Source organism: Emys orbicularis, chromosome 7 (assembly GCF_028017835.1).
Source record: "Emys orbicularis isolate rEmyOrb1 chromosome 7, rEmyOrb1.hap1, whole genome shotgun sequence".
Classification (NCBI taxonomy): Eukaryota; Metazoa; Chordata; order Testudines; family Emydidae; genus Emys; species Emys orbicularis.
In genome coordinates, this window is record NC_088689.1 from 3,734,994 (window position 1) to 3,747,518 (window position 12,525).

General features: G+C 39.9%; 1 protein-coding gene across 1 annotated transcript in view; it reads right to left on the reverse strand.

Moving 5' to 3' along the window:
• Positions 1-862: 862 nt before the first annotated feature.
• The window catches only part of SLF2 (SMC5-SMC6 complex localization factor 2), a 47,244-nt gene continuing 35,581 nt past the window's right edge, over positions 863-12,525 (reverse strand). Inside the window, exons 15-20 of the mRNA XM_065407958.1 lie at positions 8,052-8,139; positions 7,322-7,450; positions 6,452-6,529; positions 3,408-3,494; positions 1,857-1,925; positions 863-898 (exon numbers count right to left, since the gene is read on the reverse strand). Of these exons, the coding sequence (XP_065264030.1) occupies positions 863-898; positions 1,857-1,925; positions 3,408-3,494; positions 6,452-6,529; positions 7,322-7,450; positions 8,052-8,139 (487 nt within the window). The remainder of the gene's footprint in view (positions 899-1,856; positions 1,926-3,407; positions 3,495-6,451; positions 6,530-7,321; positions 7,451-8,051; positions 8,140-12,525) is intronic.

Sequence of the window (12,525 nt, forward strand, 5' to 3'; positions counted from 1 at the left end):
GGACATTTTTAAATTGATATTTTTAAGTTGATATTTTGGCCATTTACAGAAAGGTGCTGAAGTCAGACTACATACATAAACAGGTGAAATTTGTGTTTTGGATACTGTGACAGCAGATACCAACGTTGCAGCAAGATTTCTCTTTGTAATATTCGTCTTACATACAACTTAATTTTCTGCACACTGTCACTATATATAAATTAAACAGACTTGGTAAAGCATCAAGGAGGAAAATTAAGTTTAAATTGAAGCTAATACATCACCGTAATGACCTCTTAAATTCTCCTTTGTTTATTGGTACAGCGCAGCCATGGAGCAAAGAGAAGTTCAGCCATCAATCTGCCGCGACAACTATTTACACTGCAGCCCGCATCCCTTTCGTTGAGGGGCCACCATTCCCTACTTCGCGCACTCAATTCATGGTTATTCATTTGCTAGCTGTGCAATAGCAATACGTATGGATGCATTTGGGCAACAGACCAAAAGAAGAAGTATATTACCACAGTTTTACATTGTCGTGATTAGCAAGGGAAGGGAAATGAGAAAACTCTCTCAGCTTTCAATAGGATATAACACTAGTGGCCAATTCAGAGAGACATACTGGAGAAGATTTTTTTAAAATCTTGCACATACATACAATAACATTCCTGAAAAATTGTGTATATCTATCATCTATCAAAAAGTCAGAAATCAATTGCAGAGGTTATGTTTTTTCTAGTTGCCTGCACCAAGCTGAAGTTTTGATTCAGTCTGTTCTTTGACCAGGCTAGAGTTTCAATCCTCTTGGAAAGTCTTTCGCAGTTGCAAAAGAAGTTCTTGTTCAATTTCTTTCGTTGTTGTTTTCTCTGACCTGGCTTATGTTTCACAAATCCGGCTCCCAGAAATCATGCAGCTTCCCCTTAAAAGAAAAAAGAACACAGGAAAAAATTGAGAAACACACATTTTATTTTTGAGAGAGTAATAAAGTGAGTAGATAAATGAGTTAGCTTGAGCTACCTGTATTGCAACTAAACCTGTAAATCCATATAATCTTCTTATTTTAAGCAATAAGCCTACCAAGGAAAAGCAAGTTTCCTAGGCAACAGGCGCAAACATATCTAATTAAAAAAACAATTTGAGAATTGCATCATCAGCAATTTCCACAAACTGATTTATAGAAAGTTTTTTCAGTGCATCACCTTCTAGTTCCTTTCCTTTCATGGCATTTTCTCTCACACATAGGGATTCCATTCATTTTACCAATGTTACAATTGTGTCGACTTTTCAGCAAGATTGCAAGAGCTATCAATATGCTAACAATGCCAATGTTTAATTATTCAATAATTATTTCAAATAGATTTAAGTGTTTATACATGCTTAAAACTCAATCCAAGAAGCCTCTTTCAGATTACTGGTTTAAGTTAAACAAACATCCCTTTAAGATAATTTTTATATCCCTGGTTAGTATTAAAATAGTAAAAACAGGTACTCTGATACCATGGCATCCTACTGAGATACTAACCTAGAGATTGATAGAAATAGCCCCAAATCTTGGATATCCAACGTGGATATTTGTACATTCCACACAAGATCACCTACATATCTTGAAGGCATATCACTTACAAAGTGCAATCCAAGTATACTATAGTTTACTTGGTCACTCAAGCCATGTGTTAAAAACAAGGTTGAAATCCTACTGAAGTCATAGGCAGGATTTCACCCAAGGATTATAGCAGCACAACTAGTAGATAGTGTACTTTACTACTGACTCATTTACTAATTAGAAATTGCTTTTTAAAATTGCTACATTATACTTTCAAGTAACACAGAAATTAGTAAAATGCACTTAGCAATAAGAAAAATTGGTTTAACTGTACCTGAGTAGGCCGAGAATTTTGTATCATTTCCTGCCACTTGCCATATATCCTAGCAACTAAGTCTTTGACCTATAAACAAAAATTAATTCATTTAACAATTTAATAGAAATAAAAACAAATGTGAGACTTATAAAGACAGCATATGAAGCTCCCTTTTAAAGCTGTGATACAGCAGGGCTTTAGGGTGACGGCATTTGAGCTCAATCTAATGCTTATACTCCATATGCAGATACTGTAGTGATAGACAATTTTACAAGCAAGATGAACTTAATTATCTCAATTTAACACATGGATAATATCAGTGCTAGAGATCAGCGTGAAAGCATTTGCCTGATAATACCGGTGTCTCACTCTTTTTGGGTTAGCAGGGTGTAAAATGCAAGTCTTGCAGTTTGCCACTGGATTGACTGTCTTATTACAGTGATTACTCAGGCCAATAAGCAGCAGCACAGACAGCTTCTAAAAGGTGTTCCTCATACATAAGGCCATATTTCATGGCTACCAATCTTGAGTATGCACTTAAATTTCTGCTCTGAAGAGCTTACATTATTTCTTACTCTGCTTGTACAGCACACCCAACACACTGGTACCCCCCAAGAGCTACTTCACGACACTACATACACGCAGAAGTGGTGGGGAGAAGCAGTCAAACAGGAACACAATAACCCCTTCCCACCTCAAGGGTAAGCGAAAGCAGCACACAAAAAGATATGTATGGTGGTGGGGATGCAGTTTAAACTTGAAATATATTTCAAGTGGGTCTGCAGTATTAACTGCACCAAATGACACCTCTATATAGAATCAATTGTCAATAAAGAGGCTTTTTGAAGGATAGGAATTTAGTGAAGTCTCTAAGCTGGTGTAAAACAGCATAAAAATATAAAGGTTTGACTTAACTGAACAAAAGGCTTTTGAAAGGTAAGGACTGCCATGCCGTCCATCTGCTCTGATGTGGCTTGCTACTAAAGCACATGCAAGTACTCAAGTAACAAACTTGAGACCCTCATAAGTAAAGCACCACAAAATATTCTAAAATAGGTGAGCTAGGCATAATTCTGCATCACCTTGGGTTTTTTGGTGTCTTAATTAATTATGTATGTAAGTTACTTGTTAATTCAAATAAAAGCGATGGATCACTGTGCAAAAGAATCAGATTACTTTCCCAGTCCTCGATTTCTCTGTAAGTGCTGCTTGGATAGTTCCCTTAGTCCAAAAGAGTGCTTCCCCCATCAACAATCAGTGACGTCTCTAGGCAGGAAAACGCAGCAGTATCCAGAGATCCTTGGCCAGAAACAAAGATAGCTGCAATATGGCCCTGATCTTGCAGTGACTTACTCACATGCTTGACTCTATGTACTAAAGAGTCCTTCTGACAGCAAACGAGACTATTTGCAAGTGCACAGAGTTAAGCAACATGTGCAAGTCTTGGCAGGATTAGGGCCTACGTATATAAAGCCAGCAAGGAAATGTAAGGGAATCATCAGAACTTCTAGAACCTCCTAAGCTGGAGCAGGGAAATGGAACACATTTCAAAGACACACGTCTGCTTACCTTAGTTCTATAAAATAGTCTTGCATCTTCCCTAATATCACACTTCACATGTTTTTCTAAGGCACCACAGAGCCTCAGTAAGCACTTCTAAATAAACACAAATTCAAAACTGTTTAAGTTCATCACTTCAAAATTAAAAACTTTATCTAAATCCTAAACAGAAAAATTGCAAACACAGGAAAAGCACATACAGTTTTTGCAGGGCTTTTTAAATTTTGTTTTTTGTAGTGTTTTTTGTTTTTTTTTTATTTGAAGCATTTTCTCCAATACACACATTTGGATGACCCAGGAGTACTACTAATAGAACCATAAGGCCACTGCTGTTAGGCACCATTAACACCACTTAACTCATGACTAAACATTTTTTAAAATAGTAGTTCCAAAGTTATATTCATTTAGCAGAATTATGCAATGGAAAATTAATTCTAACTGGCTAGTTTTTTGAGTCTTCAATGCCCTAGAAGTAATAAGACCAAAGGTGCCACTCAGATCAAATTTTCATGGAAAGCATTGAAACTACAATAGTCAAAATATAATTTTTCAGCAGACAAGTCAGATAATCATGGAGCATTTCCTGGAGGAATTAATGGTCTTTTCATGTTTGTGGCAGCTCTCCTAGAAGATGATTAATCTTCTGGCAACATCCTTTTGCTTAAATATGAACTAGGATCCTATTTTACAGGAGTTTTGGACAATGAGAGCTGGTTCCCATATCCAACAGATGCTTCACTGGAGAATTCTGTTTCCTTCCTAAACAAGTCTTCAAAAAAAACAACAGAGCTTGACTTTCCTCTGTGGAGGCTGGAATTGTGTGCTTGGAGGAGGGAAGCTTGCACCTTGAAGCATGGACCTTTTATTTTTGATTAATAAAAATGGAAAAACCAAGAAAGGTCTGAATCTCAAGGTAGATAATTTAAATGCAAAACATACTAGTGGGTTATGCACAGGCCTTTCACTTCTAGAAACCGCATATTCCAATCTCTGACTTAAGGTCATCAGAAGTGAAGCAGGCTGACAACATCCTATTCTCCACAGCAGTAGTACCCCGACCTTTTTTCCATTTTGTGGACCACTTCATAAGAGACTTCTGTCCTCAATCTCCCAGTGCATAGCTATCAAAAGGTTTCATTCTGTGGACCACTGCTGATCCACAGTAAAGAACCACTGCTCAGGGACATCCACTAGTATCACAAAGATATCACACAATCCTATGTAGTTGGTACAGTCATACAAATATTAGCAACAGATTGGAGCAGACAAGAATGACATTCTCCATCTTAAGGGAGTCACGTGATAGTCAGATTTCTTTAGCAACCATGTGGAAGATCCACGGAGTGGCAACGGCATCAGCAGTAAGACTGTTCAGCTACTTTACAGTAAGCAATTCAATGGGCAGGAACAAAGAAAGACCAAATTACTGTATAGGATAACTGATGTCTCCTGGTCAATATCCCAATAAGTGGATTCTAACCTCCTAGGCCAAAAGAGCTATTGCTACTGAGCCTATAATGGCTGCTATATTAGCCTGCAGTTGCTGCACTCCCGTCTTAACTCTGCTCTGTTAAATACTTTGCAATATCTAGAGTGGGTCAAAACATTTTTGACTAAATATTTATTTGTCAAAATATGCTGTTTCAGAGCTGAAACTTTTGCTGAGATGTATCGATTTCAAAAAGGGTTTGGTGCGAAGGTTTCTGAGGTCCAGGTGGACTGTCACGTCACTTACAGAGACATGAAACAAAAATCTAACCTTTTTCATCCGAAAACGGACATACACAATTATGTTTCATGAAAGTGTGTGAAAGAGAGGGTTATTCCTCCCTTGGTATCCTGCTGTTAATTGATTTATCTTGTTAGACTGACCTAACACTTGGTAAAGCACCCCCATCCTTTCATGTATTTATACCTGCTCCTGTATTTTTTACTTCATGCATCTGATGAAGTGGGTTCTAGCCCACAAAAGCTTATGCCCAAATAAATTTGTTAGTCTGTAAGGTGCCACAAGGACTCCTCGGTTTTTTTGCTGATACAGACTAACACGGCTACCACTGAAACCTGTCACCTTGTGCAGTAACTGAGGATTTTCGAGAAGGTTGTCCCTATGCATGCTCCACTTTAGGTGTCTTGATGCTCTGCGCTTGGAATTGGAGATTTGTGGTAGCAGTGCCTGGCTGGGCCGCACACGTGCTGTAGCCGTCTCACGCTGTTCCGAGTGGTTACATAGCGGTGCGTAGCCAACCGTCCCTCTGTTTCTTTTCTACCCCTGAGAATCCGCATGAAACTCCGAAGTAGAGGGGAGGAGGGAGGGTAGTGGAGCATCCACAGGGACAACCATCTCGAAGAACCTCCATTACTGCACAAGGTGAGCAACAACCTCCTCCTCCGAGTGTCCCTATGGGTGCTTCACTTTAGGTGACTGTTGAGCAGTGCCCCTCAGTGGAGGGGAGAGGCTTCAGAGTTGGTCTATTGATGCTGGATAACATCTTAAATCCAAAGTGAGCATCTGTTGCTGATGTTGTTCTAAAGCATAGTTTTTAGCGAGCGTATGGACTGATGCCCAGGTAGCTGCTCTACAAATGTCAGTGATAGGGACATTATTGAGAAAGGTCACAGATGCTGCCAGTGCTCTGGTGGAGTGTGTACGAACTCCCGCTGGAGATTGTACATTTTTGTTTTGGTAGCACATCTGGATAGTTCTATGGTGGAGAACCCCCATAGTTTGAATATGGACTTGAGAATTCCAGGATCCATCTCCCATTCGTGGGTTTGTGAGAAATCCCTGCTTAGTATGTCCGCTATTGTATTCTGACATCCAGGAAGATAGGATGCAGATATCTCTAGGTTGTTGGTGATGCACCAATTCCAAAGTCGTATTGCCTCTGTTCTACTTTGGAATGAAAAAACACAATTGTCCTCCAGCCAGCTCCACTGATCTCTTACACAAGTAAGAAATGTTTTCCTCTAATATTTAACAGAATTTAAACTGTGTCCCTATACAAAAAGGCACCATCATAAGCAGCAAATCACATGAGCCAGTTACTTACCCTTTGATTAGAATTCACAACGTCAAAACAACTAACTTCACTGACCAAGTGAAGAAGACTGTAGGTCAGGTAGTATGCCTAGAAAGAAGCCAACATAATTAATACTTTTAATATTACAAGTATGAACTTGAATCTTCGTTAAAGTCAGAGTGCAGCCACCCTCCTCTGAAACTACACCACTGATAACTGATTTTAGGATCATTTCATTTTAGTGCTATAATATCTAGTTTTAAGCCCCCAAGAAAGCCAGATCATCAAACATGTATATCTGAACGTTTGCCTAAATAAATAATTTGAAACAGTATGGGCAGGAGCACTGGAAAATACAATTTAGGAACAATTTTACAGGGGTCCCTACATGACCTGAAAGGTCTTCTGTATTTCCAATTATAATTAAAACAAACTGGATGCATAAAATGGGTAGCTATGTTTTTCTCTCCTCTTACCCCCCCCCAACAACAACAAACACGTATACCAAGATCCTGAAGGAATGGCTTTCAGACAAAGCCATCCTATGCAATCTCCAGTCTTCCAATATAGGCAAAGAATAATATTAATGCAGAGTAGTCAACTTCTATTTAGACTGTAAGCTCTTTGGGGTGCAAAGTGCCTTATTATGTGCTAAGCATTTTTCATGCAAATACAAACCCAATCTCATCTGGCCTCTAAGCACTACCATAACTTGAATAATAAATAAATAAATATCTCAGCACAAATGAATGGATAAAAATACTACGGGCAAGATGCTGCAAGGCATTCCATACACAGAACCCCTCAAGCACTTAACTCTAAAATTATGAAAGTCAGCATGTTCCAAATTACAAAATAAATGTGTAGGAGGAATGCAAATCACTAGCCCTACACATATACCTGCTGCTCTAGTTCTGTATGATCGCACTCTCCATTGAGGTCATCCTGCTGCTCCTTTCTTGCTTCTATCTTTTTCTTTAACAAGTTAGAAGGCTTCATCTGCACCAGATACTGATATAGAAGAGACATCTATATAAGAGCAAACAAACATTCTAGGAATTAGTATAGTTTACTGACATTGCACAGCTCAATACAGTATAAACAACAAACCGCCACCAGTCGGAGATTATTTTGTCCACTGAAATGAAAACAACATCTAAAATAGTAGGTAATTTTACTCTATTCACAAAACAACAAGTTAATTCTTGTGTGTTTCCACCATTAAGCCAACACTATGTTAGTAACCAAGGGCTGATTTTTGCATGAGAAGCAATAAGCAGGAGAAATTTGCAAAGGGCAGGGTACCATTTTTGTCAGGAAAATGGATCTCAAGGAGTTAACATTAAAAAAAAAAAATCACATATTACAGAATAAAGCAATGATAGCTGTGGAATAAGTCAGGGAATTGAAAAGCTATATTTAACAGCATACATCACTAGTGATTTACAGAATTTTAGAAATCTAATCTGTCATCTTGCAGAGCTCCTAAACCATAGCAAATATCAGCCTCAGAGAGTCAAGACCAAGATGTAAATTAAACACAGTTAATCACTAAATGGCAAAATGAAACAAAACCCACAAACATACACACACACACACACAATTTTAACAAAAGGTATGTATACCGTACCTGCAGGTCACTGGTAACAGGTAAACTTGTATACTTTTTGTTAAGAAGCTTTGAAATTATCGTTAGGCTAAGGTGTCGTCTTATTTGTCTGAAAGAGAAGTTTGTTTTTAAAAAAAATGAACATCTCAAATAAGTGCTTTTTACATTGCATATTGGGCAAAATATGATTTCCCTAAAGTATTTTAGCATGTGCTTTTTTGCATAGCTAGTGCAGATCTTCCAGCTTCACTAAATAAGGGTAAAAGGCCCCAAAATAAACAAGTGGGTAAACATCTGTCAGGAGTTTCCCTCCTGCTGCTGCAATCCTTCTCATGCACATGTCGAGGTCATCTCAGAGGCTTGCCTCTAAGCCCACAGTGCAGGACACAGGCCCTCTCTCTCCAGGAATGTTATACCAGCTTCTATTTATGGATCCTTGGCTAGTTGAGACATTAAAATACTGACAGATCTCACTCAATTCAATAAGATACAACCGAATTTGCTCCAATCCCTCAGACAGAGACACACCTACAAGATCTTTATCAAGCATTCTTAAAACTACAATACCCACCTGGTGAAGTGAGGAAACAGATTGACAGAGCGAGACGGGTACCCAGAAATCACCTACTACAGGACAGGCCCAACAAGGAAAACAACAGAACACCACTGGCCATCACGTACAGCCCCCAGCTAAAACCTCTCCAGCGCATTATCAACGATCTACAACCTATCTTGGAAAATGATCCCTCACTCTCACAGATCTCGAAAGGCAGACCAGTCCTCGCTTACAGACAGCCCCCCAACCTGAAACAAACACTCACCAGCAACTACACACCACACCACAGAAACACTAACCCAGGAACCAATCCCTGTAGCAAACTTCGTTGCCTACTCTGTCCCCATATCTACTCTAACGACACCCAACCACATCAGCCAAACCATCAGAGGCTCATTCACCTGCACGTCTACTAATGTTATATATGCCATAATGTGCCAGCAATGCCCCTTTGCCATGTACATTGGCCAAACTGGACAGTCCCTACATAAAAGAATAAATGGACACAAATCGGACATCAGGAATGGTAACATACAAAAGCCAGTAGGAGAACACTTCAATCTTCCTGGACATTCTATAACAGATTTAAAAGTAGCTATACTTGAATAAAAAAACTTCAGAAACAGACTTCAAAGAGAAACAGCAGAACTAAAATTCATTTGCAAATTTAACCCCATTAATTTGGGCTTGAATAGAGACTGGGAGTGGCTGGCTCATTACAAAAGCAGCTTTGCCTCTCCTGGAATTGACACCTCCTCATCTATTATTGGGAGTGGACTACATCCACCCTGATCGAATTGGCCCTGTCAACACTGGTTCTCCACTTGTGAGGTAACTCCCGTCTCTTCATGTGTCATTATATAATGCCTGCATCTGTAATTTTCACTTCATGCATCTGAAGAAGTGGTTTTTTACCCACGAAAGCTTATGCCCAAATAAATCTGTTAGTCTTTAAGGTGCCACCGGACTCCTTGTTGTTTTTGTGGATACAGACTAACACGGCTACCCCCGATACTTGACTCAATTTAATGAAATCACTAAATACGATATGTCATGAGTAAGGCTGTGAGTTTGTCACAGAGGTCACGGATTCCGTGACTTTCCGTGACCTCTGAGGCTTCTGCAGCAGCCACAACCTCCCCTCCCCCTCCCAGCAGCAGGAGTTTGGGTGGAGGGCTCATGGCTGGGGCACAGGAGGGGATGAGGGCTCTGGGTGGTGCCTACCTCCGGGGGGTCTCCCCAGAAGTGGCAACATCGCTCGGCTCCTAGGGGAGGCACAGCCGGGGTCTCTGCGCACTGCCTGCGCCTGCAGGCACTGCCCCTTCAGCTCTCATTGGCCACAGTTCCTGGCCAATAAGAGCTGCGGAGCCGGCGCTCGGGGAGGAGGCAGTACACAGAGCTGTGCGCTCACACCTCTGCCTAGGAGCTGAGGGATGTTGTCACTTCCGGGGAGGGAGCCTGCCAGCACCGCCAACACCCCCCCCCACCCAGCACCAGTGGGGGTCACAGGCCACCGCCTCCCTGCCCCTGTGGCACCCCCCAGGCCGCCCCCCTCCCCAAGGTTTAATCAGGGGTATATTGTACAAGTAATGGACAATTCACGGCCCGTGAATTTTTGTTTACTGCCTGTGACCTGTCCATGACTTACTAAAAATACACATGACTAAAACATAGCCTTAGTCATGAGCGTTGTAATGATGCTCACTCTACAATATGGTAACACTGTTACTGTATAAATCTCTCTCTAAACAAAAACACTGTTGTAATAATTGTTTTGTTTCCAATATTTATATGGCAAGGATTTGTAAACCTATTAATACTTCCTAAAAAAATAAATAGGGAAAAAACTGACATTACTACTTTCTGAGAGCATTCAGACATCAGAGTGATTGAAAAATTGATGTCAGAAAGAATCTCAAGTAGTTAAGTTCTTGCAATAGAGCTAAAGTGTGTTTCAAGCCCAAGTACTTAAGCCTATGTACTAAAACTAAGCTTGTGGTTTAAGAGTTAATCACAAATTACATATATAATTATTGAATCATAGAAATGTAGGGCTGGAAGGGACCTCGAGAAGTCATCAAGTCTAGCCCCATGTGCTGAACCAGGACCAAGTAAACCTAGACCATCCTTGAGACAGGAGTTTGTCCAACCTGTTTTTAAAAACCTGGAAAGCTTATTCCAGAGCTTAACTACATTTATAGTTAGCTAGTTTTTCCTAACATCTAACCTAAATCTCCCTTGCTGCATACACTTCTTGTTCTACCTCCAGTGGACACAGAGAACAATTAATCACAGTCTTCAACATATTTGAAGATTTATTAGGTGCCCCCTCAGTCTTCTTTTCTCAAGATTAAAACATGCCCAGCTTTTTTTAAATCTTTCCTCATAGGTGATGTTTTCTAAATCTTTTCTCATTTTTGTTGCTCTCCTCTGGACTCTCTAATTTGTCCACATCTTTCCTAAAGCTGGACACAGTACTCCAGCTGGGGCCTCACCAATGCCAAGTACTGTGGGACCCAATTACTTCCCATGTCTTACACACAACAATCCTGTTAATACACCCCAGAATATTAGCCCTTTTTGGGACTGCATCACATTGTTAACTCATTCAATTTGTGATCCATTATAACCCCCAAATCCTTTTCAGCAGCATCACCTAGCCAGTTATTCCCCATTTTGCAGTTGTGCATTTGATTTTTCTTTTCTTAGTGAAGTACTTTGCACTTGTCTTTAGTGAATTCTATCTTGTTGATTTCAGACCAATTCTCCAATTTGTCAAGATCATTTTGAATTCTAATCCTGCCCTCCAAAGTGCTTGCAATGCCTCTCAGCTGGGCATCATTTGCAAATTTTATACATACACTCTCCATTCCATCATCCAAGTCATTAATGAAAATTGTGTGTGTGTGTGTGTGTGTGTGTGTGTACGTACATACACACACACCCCAGACCCAGAATGGATGCCTGCCGGACCCCCCATGAAACATCCTCACCGTTTGACAGAGAGCCACTGGTAGTTACTGCGAGTATGGTCTTTCAACCAGTTGTGCACCCACCTTACAGGAATTTCATCTAAACCACACTTCCCTAGTTTGCTTATGAAAAAAAGTCATGTGGTACTGTGTCAAAAGTTGTAGTGCTTCCCCCATATCCACTAGGCCAATAACCCTGTCAAATAAGGAAATCAGGTTGGTTTGGCATGATTTGTTCTTGACAAATCCATGCTGGCTATTCCTTATAATCCTATTATCTTCTAGGTGCTTACAAACTGTTTAATAAATTTAATTTTGATTGTTTAATAATTTGTTCCTGAATCTTTCCAGGTATTGAAGTTAGGCTGACAGGTCTATAATTCCCAAGGTCCTCTTTGTTCCACTTTTTAAAACGCCAGGCACTATGTTTGCCCTTCTCCAATCTTTTCCCTCAACCGTCCTTCATGAATTCTCAAAGATCATTGCTAACCGTTCAGAGATTGCTTCAGCTAGTTCCTTAAGTAACTGAGGATGAATTTGATCAGGCCCTGTTGACCTGAATATATCGAACTTACCCAAATATTCTTTAACTTGTTATTTTCCCTATTTCGGTTTGTTTTCCTTCCCCCTTGTTCTTGATATTATGTTGAGTACCTTTTTAGTGAAGACTGAAGCAAAACTACCTCAGTCTTCTTGATGTCATCAGTTATCTTTTCCTGCACACTAAGCAAAGGACCTACACTTTTCCGCAGTCTTTCTCTTGCTCTTAATGTAATTAAAGAATCTCTTTGTATTGCCTTTTATGTCCCTTACTAGAAGCAACACATTTTGTGCCTTGGCCTTTTTGATTTAGTACCTAAAAGAATAGCATAAGCATGTATACTCCTCTTAGCAATTTCTTCCAATGTTTCCACTTTCTGTAGGATTCTTTCCTTAAACCTGTGTGTATTTCAAGATATGTCTAATG